General features: G+C 39.0%; 1 protein-coding gene across 3 annotated transcripts in view; it reads left to right on the top strand.

Annotated features, from left to right (window-relative positions):
- CPEB2 (cytoplasmic polyadenylation element binding protein 2) overlaps positions 1 to 17,524 on the top strand; it is a 64,285-nt gene that overhangs the window by 35,232 nt on the left and 11,529 nt on the right. For all 3 annotated transcript variants that reach the window (XM_088131604.1, XM_088131602.1, XM_088131603.1), the window contains exons 5-8: positions 4,076 to 4,246; positions 6,781 to 6,870; positions 14,871 to 14,989; positions 15,873 to 15,987. In XM_088131604.1, the coding sequence (XP_087987730.1) occupies positions 4,076 to 4,246; positions 6,781 to 6,870; positions 14,871 to 14,989; positions 15,873 to 15,987 (495 nt within the window). The remainder of the gene's footprint in view (positions 1 to 4,075; positions 4,247 to 6,780; positions 6,871 to 14,870; positions 14,990 to 15,872; positions 15,988 to 17,524) is intronic.

Here is a 17,524-nt window from a genome sequence, read left to right on the forward strand (position 1 = left end):
CCCAGCCAAACAGCAATCGAGGGAGAAGAGCCATAGTAAGGTGACCAAGAACCCGATGGTCACTCTGACTGAGCTCCAGAGATCCTGTGTGGAGATGGGACAAAGTTCCAGAAGGACAACCATCCCTGCAGCCCTCCACTGATCTGAGCTTTCTGGCAGAGTGGCTAGACAGAAGCCTCTCCTCAGTACAAAACACATGAAAGCCTGCTTAGAGTTTGCAAAAAAGCACCCAAAGGACTCTCAGACTGCGAGGAACAAGATTCTCTGGTCTGATGAAACCAAAATTGAACTGTTTGGCCTCAATTCTAAATGTTATGTCTGGAGGAAACCAGGCACCGCTCATCACCTGCCCAATGTCATCCCGACAGTGAAGCATGGTGGTGGCAGCATCATGCTGTGGGGGTGTTTTTCAGCAGCAGGGACTGGGAGACCGGTCAGGGTTGAGGGAAAGCTGAATGGAGCAAAGTACAGAGATATCCTCAATGAAAACCTGTTCCACAGTGCTCAGGACCTCAGACTGGGCCGAAGGTTCACCTTCCAACATGACAGCGATCCTAAGCACACAGCCAAGACAATACAGGAATGGTTTAGGGACAACTGTGTATGTCCTAGAGTGGCCCAGCCAGAGCCCTGACTTGAACCCTATTGAACAACTCTGGAGAGACCTGAAAACGGCTGTCCACTGACGGTCCCCATCCAACCTGATTGAGCTTGAGAGGATTTGCAAAGAATGGCAGAAAATCCCCCAATCCAGATGTGCAAAGCTTGTCGCATCATACCGAAAAAGACTTGAGGCTGTAATTGCTGCCAAAGGCGCTTCAACAAAGTACCGAGTAAAGGGTCTGAATACTTATGCCAATGTGATATTTCAGTTTTTCCTTTTTAATAAATTTACTGACACTTCTAAAATTCTGTTTTCACTTTGTCATTATGGGGTACTGAGTGTAGATTAATGAGAAAAAAGATGAATTTGAATGATTTTAGTATCAGTCTGCAACATAACAAAATTGAAAAAAGTGAAGGGGTCTGAATACTTTCCGAATGCACTGTAAAAGTATAAAAATGAAACTGTTTTAATGAAATAACCCCAAAGTGTTTCCATAATTAAATAGAATATATCACTGATGCTTCATGTACTTTTGTAAAATAAAACAACTGTTTTCCATTTGTAGCAATGTTACAGAGTGAACTTATCTGATCTAAACTCAAATCTTTTACATAATTTCCATGAGGATATGTGTAATTCTTTAACATCTTACAATCAATCTGCCCTTTGTTTACATGCAGCAAGGAGTTACGGACGAAGACGAGGTAATTTTCTTCTGTTTGCTATAATACATGTAATGCCATTTGAGGTTGAAGCAGATAAAACTGACTTTCAATATTAATTATTTTGAAGGTATCAATAGCTATTTATTAAAGTAAATCACAAATTGATTTGTAATTACTTGATCCACTCATTTCACGTTACTTCACCAAACATTCTCACATTTTTTGATTCTTGATTTTTGTGCTGTGTTAAAGATTAAAGATATTGCAAGGAAAGTTTTCTCAAAAGGATTCTAAAATACAGTTTTTCCCTGTCCCCCAAAGCTTTTTCATTTATTTACCAGGATTCTTGTAAAGAGTTTATAGACAGTAAAACTGTTGCTGTTAGTCTGACCCCACTGCAAGAAATGATAGGGCAAGATTTCTCAACCTTGGCAACTTTTAACATGCTGGCTGAGGAATTCTGGGAATTCCCAGAATTGAAGCCCCCACATCTTAAAGTTGCCAACGTTGAAAAACACTGTGATAGGGATTGTGTTCAGATCTAAATGTTTAAAATCTTTAGTTTAATGGTTGTCTTAACAGGACAGGGATGCTTCATAGTCAGATGCCTGGATTATATAGGAAAACAGCTGGGTGGCACGTGAATAGAAGGAAGGAGATCCATAGCGATTCGATTTGGATTCCATTTGGTTAATCATCTGAAAATTTGAAGCTGTGGTTCTCAGGGATTTGTAGATTTGGAACTATCAGCAGATTGATTTTTTTCAAACTACATAATTTAAGATTATTTTAATTTCATTATGAGGTGGCCCTTGTTTTTATTTTAATCTGATTTGTCCTGAAACACTAAAACAAAATACCCTGTACACTGAAAGACTAAATATAGGTGTGCATGTTTTCTACCTGGCACGTTTGGAAGGTTGCTGGTGGACTGCACCAAAAGGGGATACAACTCTGGCCATTTTCATTTTGCAAAATATTTTTTTCCCAAGTTTTCTTGAAGCTAAGATGGTAGTTAGCAGAAGTATAAGGGACTAGAAGAAAAAGAAAATGAGGATTACAAGATGTTCTGCTATATCTAAAAATGGAATGCTCAGTTTTTGGGTAAGACTAGATTTTTCTCCTAATACTGGAGGGTGGCTATTAATCCACCTGGAAGACCACCCTGCTGGTCAACTTATTGTCACTTGGGTTCTTCCCTCTTTGTTTACTTTGTTCTTTTGGGCAGGCCAGTGCAGTTCTTAGTGGGTGTAGAGCGGTGTTTCTCAACCTTGGCTGGCTGGGAAATTCTGGGAGTTGAAATCCACTTATGTTAAAGTTGCTAAGGTTGAGAAAGCCTGGCGTAGAGCATTACCCTGATCTGGGAAAGGCTCATAAGGCACATAGTAACACTGGTTGCATGTGCTTTGTAGCTAGAAGCCCCTTACCACAGAAGGGCCTTCACTCTGACTTGCTCCAATCTGCACTCTTTGGTTGGGTTCAAAAGTAGGTATAGGGACACGTGCACACACACCCACACGCACAAAAGGTCCCTGTGATGGCAGGGAAGTTAAGCATATCCTCTTTATTTTCCAAAGACAGCTGCAATACACTTCCTCTCCAACTAAAGTCAATCAGGCTATATGATCCTACTCCTATCCACACATAGCCCAGATGTTATCATACCAAACCTGTTTGGTATTGGCTACCAGCTAAGACTCACCAGGCCTGATACCATTCATGTCTTCACCTCTATATTGTAGTGTTTAGCCTCCATTTATTCAGATTTAATGCTTGCAGCAGTTTATTTTTTTCAACATTTTAGATAGCATACTATGTAATCTCCCTGTATGATGTAAAATGCTTGAGTGTTACTTACATTTTATCTTTATATTAGTTAACTCTACAGCTTTTTACAGCTTTTTGTTTAACAGAAGACTTACAGCTTTTTTTAAACTCTATAGTCAAGTTAGTTTTTAGCCACATGCTTTTTATGTTATAGTTAATTACATAGCATCTGTGTCTTTACTTTATCCTGGTCAAAGACTGAAGATACTGTATTGTCTTGTGAGTTACTATTAGGCAAAAATAGAAGTCAGTAGAAGAAAATTAGGTAACGTTAGTATCATAGAGTTGGAAGGGAACATCCATGGGAATGACATTTGCTCTCCTCCAGTCTTCTGGAGTTTCTGTCCTTCAGGATTCTCAGAGACTCCATCATAGCTCCCTTGCTCTGGCATAGTTTCTCAGAGGATCAAAGTCAGGATGCTCTTCTCGCTGTTAAGGGCCCGGGAGGCTCTTTCACAGAGCCTTCAGAGCAGAAGGTGTCAGGTAATGGAAGGCAACTGTTGTGAGGATGGTCCGGGTGGTGCCTGGTTGTAGTTGGATGACGTGATACTGTTTTTAAGGGTGGAATTTGTATTTAGGTTTATTTAAATTACACAATTGACTACAAAATGTAAATGGTGCATAATATGTGCTACATTATATCTCCTTTATCAGTATTGATGAAATGTAGATCAAATATATGTATTTTGAAATACATTGAAAAAGTCAAACGTTTCAATGGGGTGTATTTACTTTTTCACATGACTGTATGAAACTAAACACATTCTTCCTATAGCAGTCCCAGAGAAGCCAAATCAGAAAGAGACTCACCAAAATTTTTGCAGTTAATTTCCCTCCTGCTTTCAAACCTGCTTTTCATCTTAGGAAGGTGATGTCAATTGGTCTTCATTTGATAATTTATGGACTCATGGCAGATTTGAATGAAGACTTCTTGAACCATAGAATATTCTACATTTTCCATCCTTTTCTTCCCCAGGTCGATCTTCCCTCTTTCCCATAGATGATGGCTTATTAGATGATGGTCACAGTGACCAAGTTGGTGTATTGAATTCACCTACCTGTTATCCTGCTCATCAAAATGGAGAACGGATAGAACGTTTCTCTCGGAAGGTGTTTGTTGGTGGTCTTCCTCCAGACATCGATGAAGGTGAGTTGCCTGACATGTAATAGGCTAGATAGGATCATCTCAGTTGTCTGTGGAGACAAAATAAATCACTGAGGAGTTGAGACTGCAGGAAGTCTCACTGAACTCTGTGAGATATGCTTCTGAATAAATGTGCATAGGTTTAAACTGAGAGTTGAGAAATCAATTAGCTACAGTATATGTGATTTAATAAGCTCTGGTAAATTCTATAGAAGTAAAGACTGGATCATGCAAGAACATACATGACACAAATTTTGCAGTGTTGAGAAGCACTCATGATTTTATTTCTGTTATTGGGTGAAGCTTCCAGAATGAAGACACTATACTCAGTTTTCAAACTCCTTTTAGGAGTTTTGGATAAATTGCTCTCTATAATAGTTTACCCTTAGATTGTTTTTTGTGATGAACGAGAGAAGATCTGAAATGAGAAATTCCCTGAAAAGCAAGATATGGTGAAACTGCCCTGGAGACAGAGCACCACTAGTTAAAGAAAGAAAGTGGAAAAGAGTATTCAGAAAGATGGAGGACCAGTCACTGTCAAGAACCCATTTGCTAGAAAACCTGGCCAATTGCAGGAGGGTACATAAATTCAGGATACTGGTCACTGTTGGAGAAATTGTGGAAGTTAAGAAGATATGTCTTAGTGAACTTTCAGAAGATTGGATACTATTTATTGGTAACCACAGTAGCCTTGCTAAGCTCTTTTGGTAGGAAATAAAACAGAGTAATATATTTTATATCAGTTTAAAAAGGGAACCAGACTGAAACAAGATTGGAGCTCATTCAAATTGGGCTTTTATCTCTTCAGCTTTTCAACTTTCTCTTCACAAGACACGGCATTTTAGCAGAGAAGAAACATAGCAAGCCCTAGAACGTGATGATTTTTTTCAGTAGAGCAAAAACCATGAACTGCTGGATTGCCTGTAGACTCCCTGATAGCTTTGGATGATGCTCAGGCCAGAAAGCTACTGCTGCAAGGATTGAGTGACATTAAATATCAATCTGAAGTCAGCTCAGTTTCTTAGCGCTCTGGAATCCTACTAGATACAGGTTCTGGGCACTTGCAAACTTCTAGTATATTCTCACTTCCTCTAAGTTGAGGAAAGGATTTTTCAGGCTAGGCACAATGTGATCCCATCGGTGCTTCTAGACAGGTGGTACAACAACATCCCTATATCCCAGCATACATGCCCTTGTCATTCTGGGGAAATCAAGATCATCCAGCATGTTTTCCTTTACTGCAACTTCTATAAGGACCTTCAAAACAACATTATAACTCCTCTTATGTTGGGGAGAAGGGTGATTTCTACATCCACTACCTCCTTTCAGACTCAAATCATGATACCACCCTAAATTTGTCACTGCAGCAGTTAAAACTAGGCAACAGTTAACGACAGATTGAACTTGATAACTCTAGGTCCTTGGACCATTTTATTTTTCTTTCCCTTTTCTGTCTCTCTCCTCCTCTTATATAACTCTAAATTATTATTATTATAATAACTAAGGTACTAAATAAGCATCATCAATTATACTCAAAGTATTCTAGGTAGATTTTTTTTATTTTAGTCTATACTGCATTTTATCACATTTTTATTTAATAATGTATTAATATTTTAATACTTTCCTAGATTGTCATTCAGCAAAATACCACTGTACTTACAGTGGGGCAAAAAAGTATTTAGTCAGCCACCAATTGTGCAAGTTCTCCCACTTAAAAAGATGAGAGAGGCCTGTAATTTTCATCATAGGTATACCTCAACTATGAGAGACAAAATGGGGGAAAAAAATCCAGAAAATCACATTGTCTGATTTTTAAAGAATTTATTTGCAAATCATGGTGGAAAATAAGTATTTTTTTCTGAATTGTACCTTTGGCTGGTCATTGACTATAGTAAAGGATTTGATTTGGTTTGATATTTGAAATTCCTGAACTCGAGGGCATCATTGCAAGTTTGAGCTTGTTACTCCATCTTTCTGGAGAATAACTAATTTTTTGTTAATGAAACAGAAGTGGAGAACGTGGAAAAACCAAATTTAAAGTGTTTCCTTCACCCAGTTTTCTATGAATATGTAACAAGAATGCTTGCAAAACCCATGTGCTTTTTGATATATCTGGGAGATATTTTATCGGCATTGTATGCATATATACATATATAGACATACATCCATACATGTATGTATGTATGGATAGATAGATAGATGTAAATAACAAACTGGAGAACATACAGAATAGCTGAAGAGAGGCACTCCAGCATAATTATGTGATTTTCAGAAAAATTGATGTAAAAGGCAGCTGTGGCTTTCATGCTCAAGATAGACCCCAGAAGATACGTGGCCTCTGCTGGGGACTGTGGGGGGATCTTGATCAAATCTCTGTATACAGATGGACCAGATTAGTCCCATAGATCAGACTTCCCCATCCCTGAACTATAACAACAAAGAAAGTTGTTCAGAAATAGATGTGAAAAAACACTGAGACAAGAACTGCAAGCTAGAACAATAATTGCATTTCCCTCCTCCCCCCCCCCTTATTTTAGATGAAATAACTGCCAGCTTCCGAAGATTTGGACCTCTGGTGGTTGACTGGCCTCACAAAGCAGAAAGCAAATCCTACTTTCCACCTAAAGGTATTGTTTGGAAATTGATTCAGAGCTAGTTCAGTTATTTTTTTTTCTCACCATTTCTCCTTTGTGCAGGTATGTACGAAGACAAGCCATGGGGTTACTTCAGCAGTTTCTACCTTTGTAGTAGAAGGAGAAACGTGTCAGTAAACACTATAGAAAATTATCCACAATTTCACACCCTGAATAATAGCTTGGATAAAATAAGTGGCTCGCTGCTGTTTGTGAAATAAGCCTCAGAAAGGACACTGTTTCTTTATATCAGGGGGGAGAACTGCTAAGGGATCAAGAGCAAAAATACTTGCAAAGGATTGCAAAGAATGAAGGAAATGTAAACACTTCATGTGTAAATTTTCTCTCTAAACCTTTATTAGTTGTTCAATAAAAGCCAGATTCCTCTTCATGCCTTTACATGATTTTTAACTGACATCTCAAGATTGTCTTTGCATCAAGTCTGGCAGTGATGGTTATTATTTAAAATCATAGAATGACGAATTCTATATTTCGAGATTCTAAAATCCATAGTTGTCATTTACTTAAACCACATTTGTTTTAGAAGCATGCCTTAATAAATGCCAAAAGGAAAGGCTCAAATTTTTGAAGCTAAAGTATCCAAAGGAATGTTATAGTCTGTATTGGGACAAATTATAAATAGCTTTTCTGTTCATAGACCAATATATCTCAGGGATTATGTTCCAGTCTTAATACACAACAATATTATTAGATTGACTAAACTTACATTTGGTCAGTGTTTGCTAAAAGAATTGCCTTTTTAAATACAGATTTCTGTATTTAAAATTAATTTGGATTGAAAGAGAATATCTATAATACAATCCAAATGAATGTTAAATAATTAGAAATTGGAGAAAGATTAAACATTTGATTAGTCAAGATATCATTGAAATACTTGTCTAATATAATGGTCACATGTATAAAAACTGCAAAATGTGTGGTGTGTGTGTGTATACACACACACATACATACATACACATATATGCGTATGTATGTATGTATGTTAAATATGTAACAGTTGAGTTTTATTTTAATCAGAAGCTTCATTCTGCCAGGAAATAGAATAAAAGTGATAGCTATATCATGAGGTTCCGCAACATTCCCCAGATCTACAGGCACTAGCACCATCCCCCATTGTTTTGGGGTCAGCTGTTGGAACTGGTATTAGGCATGGTGTGACAACTAGGCTTGGCCAGAATCTCCTCCAGTTTTGCCCTCCTGGTTCTGCATACTAGCCAGATTTGATAGTTAAGGCTGCCAACCAAAGTTCCTGTTGTGGGCCAACTGGTTCCCCCCCACCCTCCGGTTTTCCAGTCTGCAGCCAATAGGACTCTCCAAATGCTCTCCATAAATAGGGAGAATTAAGCTTACACAGCAAGACCTTACTGCCTGAAGATATGCTGCTAGAAGGTCTCCCCTTTGTTCCCTTTTGGAATCTAGGAAAAATCTGAATACTAAAATAGGCTTATTGGTTGTTTCCAAATTAGTTAATTCTAATTAATTAGCAGAACTTAAAGATGATGCAAAGTTGTAAAACACTCCAAAGAACAGAAATGAGTTACCACTAGACTGCATCCTGTTCTGAACTCCTGAACAGACCTTCCTGAACCCTGGACCCTTCAGCTTCAGGGCCCGGACACCCGTTTGCAGAGTGTTCAGATCACATCCATCACCTTTTTGAAGAAAGGAATGTTTAGGAGGGTGACCACTGCTGCCTTGTGTTGATAGCTGAAGAAGTCATTGCCCTGGCTTACCTTGCCTCTGATCCTCAAGTCACAGAATCTCCCTTTCTAAAAAAAGGAGGGCAGTTTGGCTTGTCCTGCCTGTTAGTCTTTTGCAGCTAGATTTTAGAGAGAGCGCTTGTTGGTGGTCCGAATCAAGCTGACTCCCACGTTAGCTCAGTTTTTCAGGGTGGAGAAGTAACTTGCCTATAGTATTTACAGTCTTTATGGCAGCTGAGGGTAGACTCCATTTTTTCCTCTAGATATCACCATCAAATCAATGCTACATCATTATATGGAAAATTTTGGAAGTTCTGAAGGAATTAAGAACCACCACTGAAATTTAGGAGACAACTGATCTTTTCCCTCCTGAAGGCAGCCTTAGTTGGTTATGAGGATTTTTCTCCATCTTGTCTTTTCTCTTTCTAAAGGAAGGAAGATAAGCCTTTGTTTTTTACTGATATATATATATATATATATGTGTGTGTGTATATATATATATATATATCAGCTTAAGTTTGGTTATTTCATTGATATGCTGTCAAAAATATACAATTCATGGCAACTTCCTTATATATCTCTGGGTTGGTTGGTTTGCTGTTCCCACTGAGTTCAAACAAATATACATCAGATGTCAGTCTCTGACATTCCCCTGGGCTTTAATGTATGCTCTGTCTGCATTCTTTCCAATGAATGTAAGAACCTAACTTATTTTAAATGCTTCGAAATGAATTTTGTATTACTATTGCCTTAGGAATGATGTAAAGAGTATACTCCCAATATTGTATGCTTTTTCTGTTATTTCTGAGTTAAATAATGATAACGTGGGGGAGAGTTAGAGTATCCGTAGCTTTGAGTGGGATTTACCAGTGCAGCTTCTGTCAATGTCAAAAAGGTATTTGTCCATGCCTGATTCTGTTGGTATAAGCTCACACATTCAGGACTCATGTGAAAGGGGATACCTTGAACCTTGTCTCTTGGGTAAATATTAAATACACCCAGAGCTTCCCCTGCAGCCTCATAAGATAGCAGTGGGGGTATCTACTGCTACAGTAGCACTGAATGGTGGGAATCATACCTGGCATTGAAGGAGGTTTTGGTGTAGAAGAGATGCTGCGGTAGGAAATAGCCACACTGGGATAGGATGTTTTTTATCCCCCCCCCCCCCGCCCCTGATGCAGTTCCCAGCCCTTGGTTAATCGTGCTTGAAACTTCTCCATTCCATTTTCTTCTGCCCTTGGAAACAACAACTACCCATTTTTCACCAAAAAAGTTATCTATTTGCAGAATTTCAAAAGTCTGGACATCTTGAAAAGGTTCTTACTTCCTAAAGTCTGTTTTTTCTTAGTTTGGAGCTAATGAGTCCTTTTCTGTCCCTCCAACTTTCTCCAGTCTTTGACTTCATTTATCTCCTCGGTGGCGTTAACTCACCTCACTCACGTGGAGGCTAAACAGGAAATCCATCATACTCCAACTCCCTCCTGCATTAAAAGATCAGTTTATAAGACAGCCCCAAGTTGCAGTGGCTGTGTACAATTCTTGGTTCTTCGACACAACTGGGGCACGTCGGCTCATGGGAGTGTGAGGGTGGAGCCACCGTCTTTTATTTTCTGTGGACTGCAGCTTGTGCTGATACATGCTCTTTCCTCACTCTCGTCCAAAGCCTTTTAAAGATTATTACTATTTTCATTTTGGTTTTTGCAAATAGCTAGGTGTGCAGGCATACATTCTCTCCTTGCCTGGATAGGAAGGGGATGATCTGCTGAAGTTAGGAAGGGGTTCTGGGGATTGGTCAGTGTGGGGCCAATCAGAATCAGACTTTTGCTGAGCAAACAAAGCCAGGCCCAGCTCAGGATGGCGGTTATACTGCAGAAAGAGAATGTTTGTTTTTAATCAGTGACCGCAAGTACTGGGTGGGAGCTGGGAATGTTGTTGCAGAAAGGAACACATTTGGAACACTTGCAAATGAGCTCCCACTCCCACCTGTGCAAGAGCTGTGCCTTATCTGTGGGATTTTATTAGGGGGAGTCCAGGCAGCATTACCTCTTCTGTGTATAAATCTTCCCATGTATTTCTTTTACTTTTCGCATCATTTTTCTTAGTGTAGAAAATCCATTAAGGGGGACAGTATCATCATTTAGGGAGAGGTGAGAAAAGAAAAAGGCAGAGTTAAGGCACAGAGAAAGAATTGCACCCAGGAGATGTGGAAGACATTTTCTGATCCTATTTCTGTCACTGCTTCCCTTTCTTTTTCTTCCCCTTCCTTTTAAAACTCTGTTTTTTCTAATAAAATACAAGTATTGGAGTTATAAAAGAAGAGGGCTGCTTTGTGCTTGGTCTGAGAAAGAGGAATTAAGGATTTCCATTAGAAGAGGGTTATGAAATTGACTAGAGTGGTGGCATTCTCAGGGGAAATTAATGGAACCCAGCCTAGCTTGTGTTCAGTATTAAGTAAGCTTAGCTGTAATCTTTAGCCCTGTGCTGCAGGCAGCTTTAAAAAGTTAAAAATAAATGAAGAATACTGGAACAATGGATTACTCAGATAACTGTTTTTTAAAGATGCACTTATCTATTCTTATTGGGAGCATGGAAGTAAGCTATGAATTGACAAAAATCTGAGCAACAGGCTAAGCAAGCAGGGAGTGTCTTCAAAACTTGGCAGAAGAGCAGGATGGAGCATGGAAAGAGCAGGGTTTTGGCTGCTTCAGAGCGTCAAAGGGAGGGGATGTGTGGTGACCACAAGGGAAGGTGAAAGACAAGGGACTGAACTGAAGGGACAACGTCCTTGATTTACCTCTTGCTTTCCCTGCAGCCCTGCTTCCCCATGAAAATCGGCTGCCAAGAGTTGGGAGACCTTTCAGAATAGCTTGAAAGATGGGGAGAATTGCCAGGGTGCTCCCTCTGCTATGGCCACCACTCAGAGTGTCCAGATTAAAATCCTACTTTCATGGATGGGAAAAGAACAGCAACAATAAGAAGCATCAGATAAAAACAGTAATAATGAAATAATGAAATCACTAAAAGACCAGATTAAAACAAGATGGATGAAATTTTATCCAAACAATGAGGGAAAAGGATGAATTTCTTCACTCATCTGAAATATAGCAAATAAGGTTCTAGGTGAACATAATGTCAACCCCATTTTGGAGAAATGCCTTTCTTTGATAGAAAGACAACATGCTTTGGTTTTATCAGCCACAATTAAAACAGGCTATTTTCACCCTAAATAAAGAAGAATGCAGGACTAAAATATATGGAATGTATTATGCCAAATGTCTGTATTTGTATAAGAGTCCCCTAACTTGGGGAGATGCGCCTAAAGATGGGTCTCTACAGATGATCTTAATTAGCAGGCAAGTCCCAAACAAAGCATGTTTTAAATGTATAATATTTCTGCAAGTGTAGACAAGAAAATATTCAGTTGAGACATGATGGGAGGAGTTGTCTGTGTAGAGGTGAAAGATAGGTTAGAAATTGTCATTGTTTGCCAGAAACTCATAATTCTCTGTCCTTTCCCTTCTCACATGATTATAAATTGTGATAGAGATTAACCACTAAGTTAACCACAGCAGCATTTACTTTGCGTAAACATGCATGAAATGTAGGACTGCATTTCTCATCTATGTGCTTTGAAATCGCTCAAAATCTGCCTTTTTAGATTAAGTCCAAAGGGAGTCAAAAGCCATGCAGATCACTTTCAGCTGTTGCAGTTTTCATTTTGAAGAAACAGTTTGGAATAAATAGGATTTGGCTGTGATAATACAGTGTTCTAGCTTGGTTGAGAAACGGACTAGGAAAATAAAGGGTGGGAAAAAAGCAAGTATGTGAGTATATTAAGATCTTCAGGACCAAAGCTTCTTAGAATGCCTCCTGCATTACTTTGTCTTTCTCTTCCTAACTGATTTTTCTGATAAGAAAAAAGAAATAAAAGAAACAGTGGCAAAATTGCAGGATTACAAATAACAAGCAAATATCCAAACCTGTATAACAAGGGTCAACAACGTTTTCCAGTCCACTCTGGATGCCCTTCCAAAAATAGCTAATTTCCAGTGGTTTTATAGTCTTGTAAGACTTCAAAGAAGGCATTTTTGTTTTATTGGGGAATAGATGCCTTGGGAAGATTTCATGGATGCAGGGTTGCACGAAGCAAGCCAATTGCCTGGTAAAAGGTGTGTTTGGCAATCCATTTGATCTGTGCTGCAGATTCTGTTTTTATTTATTGGGGGGATTCAGGGTGCTAAAATAGTGCTGACATTGGTTCCTTGGTTTTGAGGAACAACTAAAAGCCAGTGCACATGCACATATACCCAACTCCTTGAAATGTAAATTGTGAAATTCCATTCTTTCAGCATGAGGTATCCTCTGTTGGAAGCTTAAAACAATAACTAAGAAAGCACAAAATCTGCAGGTTGGGATCGTGTACAGGTAGTCCCCAGTTTAAGAACGAGTTCCATTCCCAAGGTTTGTCCTTAAATCGAATTTATATGTAAGCCAGAACGGTATTATTGTATAATACTGTATAAGTAGTATTCTGTAATGAACTCCAGCCATTGTGTATTTAACTCGAATCATTGTGTATTTAACTCAAATTTTGCTAGAGTAAGCTCTGTTCTTAACTATGGGTCATCTGTAACCTGGGCATTCTTAACCTGGGGACTACCTGTATATTGTGAAACTCTAAACAAGGAAAATGAGACAAAAATCCCATCCCCTTGGTGACATCATATCACTTCCTGCTTGTTGCATCCCTCCTCCTCCTCCTTCCAAATTTAACGAAAGAGACTACAACAGGAATATCTGTGATAGTGATAAAAAGGAATTAAAACTTTTAATAGGGTAGAAAAAGATCCATGCACTATTAATATACAGCTAGCTTAGTCCTTTAACGTATTATTAAAAATCTAGATCATGTATCAACATGCTAGTCCATCGTCTAGTCCATTTCTCCAATACAAAGCCATTTTGAAAATCAGGGAAAAAACACTTTTTTTGAATCCACTCTGGTGTCTGGAGTGTTCTTTCTACTAGAGTTGAGATAGTTTTTTTAACCGATCCCTGGGCTCAGTGAAGCCAAAGTTTCTCATAAAATGTCAAATAACATATTTTTGGAGTGTAGTTCAGCATCACATGTTTATCTCTTTTAAAAAAAATGTTTTTCTCACAATGTTGAGATTATAATAATTTGAGACCAAAAAGAAGCCATAAAGAACATAATGAAGTGATATGAGTCGAAGACCCTTCTAGTTTCCTATAATTACAGTGACCATATGTCCTTTATTATGAAGGACAGGCCTTCATTTCAGAAAGCTGCATTTAGATTTATTTATTTTTCAAAAACCCACTGTTGTCCTTTATTTTAGTCATTTAACTTTTATCATACAAATGGTACCGCTTGATGCAGAGTCTGATTGCAGGAATCCTTTTCAATGCTTGCTTCTTATAACTTCATAGCTTTTTATGCTTTTAGATATTTTTATTAGAATATGTGCTTTTGTAAAGTTTTTCTTGGTTTTGCTCTTGAATTTTCCTTTGTAAAGCAAAGTTATAAACAATTAAAAAATTTATCCTTATGATCGTCTTTCAGATTTGCCCCTTTTTCAGGTTTGTCCTTTATTTTTTCCAAGAAAATATGGTCACTGTACCTATAACACCAACTCAGAAAATTTGATACCCATCTTTTTTCAAAACATTATTTGGGGAATTCATTAAAAATGAAACCTTCTTTAAATCAGATATTGCTGTGCTTTGGATATGATTTGCAAGAGGAGCTTTAGAATACACAAGAGCACAAATGCAGCACTTGTTTACAACTCATTAAAATAGCTGCATCTTTTCCCCTCTTCCATTTCCGCAAGCAGAGAAGTGGTGGGTAGCGCACCCCAGCAATCTGAACTTCTCTTTTGCCAAGGGGGGTTGAAATTTTGCCGATTGCCCATGGCAGAGTTAGCATATTGTGCTTCGTATATGACATGTTGAGGTTGACTTCCATAAATTTAAAATAAGTGGGGTCTTGGGGTCTCTCCTCATGTATCAGGACTATACACATTCCACTTCTCAGCATGGCCAGTGCCCTCAGGGGGACTTTCCTGAGATTTTGAGTAAAGATTTTGAGTAATAAGAAGATAACAGCAGAACCTTATGCACAAGTGGGAGCACTTTAGGCAGATGTGTGTTGTCCTTTGGATCTTGCTCACATTGAAGACAACATGAGGAAAACATTAACTATATTCCAGCCTTTCTCTTTTCCCCTCCTCTTCCTCCTTTGATATCCAGGTTATGCATTCCTCCTTTTCCAAGAGGAGAGTTCTGTTCAAGCCCTGATTGATGCTTGCCTTGAAGAAGATGGAAAGCTTTATTTGTGTGTTTCCAGCCCTACTATCAAGGATAAGCCTGTAAGTAAAAAAAAAAAAAAAGCTAAAGATTTATCTGAAGAGAAACCTGAGTATTAAAAAAAAGCCTTCAGAACAAAGATCTGAAAACTGTTTCTAAGAGGGTGATGAAAACAGCTTAAAAAGAAATTTAAATTTAGTATCAAAGCAAATGTGATGCTAGGGGGGACGCGGTGGCGCAGCGGCTTAATGACGCTGAAAGTTGCTGGCCAGAAATGGTCGACGCTTCAGCGGTTCGGGTCCAGCCTTCGCGTTAGCAGGGTGAGCTCCTGTTTCCTCCCCAGTTCCTGTAAACCCAACAGTTCGAAAACTCACGTGAGTAGATAAATGGGTACTCTCCGGTGGGAGGAAAAATGCTGCCGGCGCCTTGCAAAAAAGGAGTCGGGAGCAGTTGCCGGTAAGCGCAAAAAACCGTGTGCAGCCAAAAAGGGCGCGAAGCAACAGAAACCCCACCTCCTGCGCTCGCCAGCTGGGCTCTGCTCTAGGAAGGAGGCTCTGGCAAACCACTTCCGAAACAATTGCCTTGAAAACTGCAAGGACTCGTCCAAGCAGTCACTGCAGAGTCGGTAACGACTGAGCGCAGATTAAAAAAAAAAAAAATGTGATGCTAAAATGAGTGAACGCATTTCATTTGTCCTAATGAATAAAATGGGGAGAGATTAAGCAAAATTGTTCCTGCAAGAAAGGAGCTAATCTGCCACCTCACCCCATCCCAAAAAAATCCTCAAAAATTGCTTTTATCTCAGATTGGACAGTGAGCATGTGATAACTGTGGAGCATAACCCTTCTGTTATAGGCTGAAGGGTTCACTGGCATCTTATGTGGATTTATAATGGCAGTGTCCCACAAATGCACTTAGAATCATGCAGCTGCTTTGTTTTAACAGGTTCAGATCCGTCCCTGGAACTTAAGCGATAGTGACTTCGTAATGGATGGTTCACAGCCTCTGGATCCTCGAAAAACCATTTTTGTTGGTGGTGTTCCCAGACCGTTGCGAGCTGGTAAGTATTAAACTGAGGAGCACAATCCACCAAATTCACAAGCCAAACTCCTTGCCTATCCCCATTCCTCAAAACCAATGTTTTTATTGGGGCTAGGGCTGGGAAGAAATAGACACACTTTCACACATTTCCCCAAAGGTTTATTTTAAACCAGAGCCCAGCATGCAATTCCAGAGAAACCCAGCTGGCTGGTTTATGGCACTGGAGGCAGCTGAGACTAACCTAAAGAGCAGGAATGCAACCTCTCTAAGTAGAGTTATATAAATTACAATGTATGTTTGATCAGTGCAGCAGAATAATTGATTGGCTTATAGCAGCATGTGTGTATTAATGAAGTCAGGGTAGTGAGGTATGAAGGAGGCAGTACAAATGCAGTGGCTTATTGAGTTAAACAGAAACGGTCTTTTTTAAGAAAAGGTTCTGTTGACAGTTACTTTTCTGTAGGTGTTATCTAATGGTCTTGCTTCCTGGCACTTTCACTGTCCCCCTACTGTGTCTTAATTAGCATTCTAAATAGTATCTAAATGTTTATGGCTAAGCTAATAATTTATTACCTTGGGAAAGTGTATTTTGAGGAGGGGGTAATGTTCTTGTCTATCCTAATGCCATTTCCCCAGTTGAATGCCATTCACCCTCAATAAATTTCAGTCTACTTAACAAACAAAAACCTTGCAATCAGACAAATTGATAAAACCTTTTTATTGGAAACAAATAGCAAAACAACGAGATTCAAAACTACACCCCTTAGTAGGAAGGATAAGCCTGCCCAGCTCCACACAACCTGTGAAATCTGGGTTCCAACTTTGAGACAACCTTTCTCACCCCTACCATCATGTTCAACCTGGGTCTTCAGTAGCAGCTGCAGGAAATCTCAAGCCTACTACTGGTCTGTCCAAGCAAAGTGGGAGCAAATTCTTACAGTGATCTAATGCACACACCATGAAAGCCCTGCCAGCCTACCCTCTCATTTTACCTAGACAACAGCCTATGCAGGTAGGCCAGGAGCAGATTCTAGCAGCAAACCTTTCCTCTGTGTTCCAGCTGCCTGGAATTTGAGACCATCCCCAGATTTGGTCATCAACCCCCAGCAGCTTGTAATCCACAGTTTGAGAAGTCCTGTCCTAAATATTATAAATAATAATTGAAATATATAGAGATCATGTGATACGTGATTAAATTCACATATTTAACAATAAAGGATGCTGTACTGCAGCTAAAAGGGCAGGATATCCCTTTAAAACTTATAGATACAACAAGAGAGATTAGAATAAGTAGAGATTGCAATAACAATAGAAATTGGAATAAAGCTCAGAGATACAACAACATAGATTTTACCAGATTTTTTTTATTGTGTATGAAATTTACTCTATATTAGACATGCACTGGCATCTAGTTCATTACTGTCTAAACTTACAGTAGTGGAAATTGAAGCACTTTCTTATGCAGACCATGATATAATAATTACAAAATTGCATACAGGAATCACTAGGTCAAAAAGATGGGAGACTGAATGGCCTATTGTAACTACAAAAAGATA

The sequence above is a fragment of the Python bivittatus genome, unplaced genomic scaffold (genome assembly GCF_059951505.1).
Source record: "Python bivittatus isolate LINGU-HERP-01145 unplaced genomic scaffold, Pbiv_v1 ctg000960_np1212, whole genome shotgun sequence".
In the NCBI taxonomy this organism is placed as follows: Eukaryota; Metazoa; Chordata; class Lepidosauria; order Squamata; family Pythonidae; genus Python; species Python bivittatus.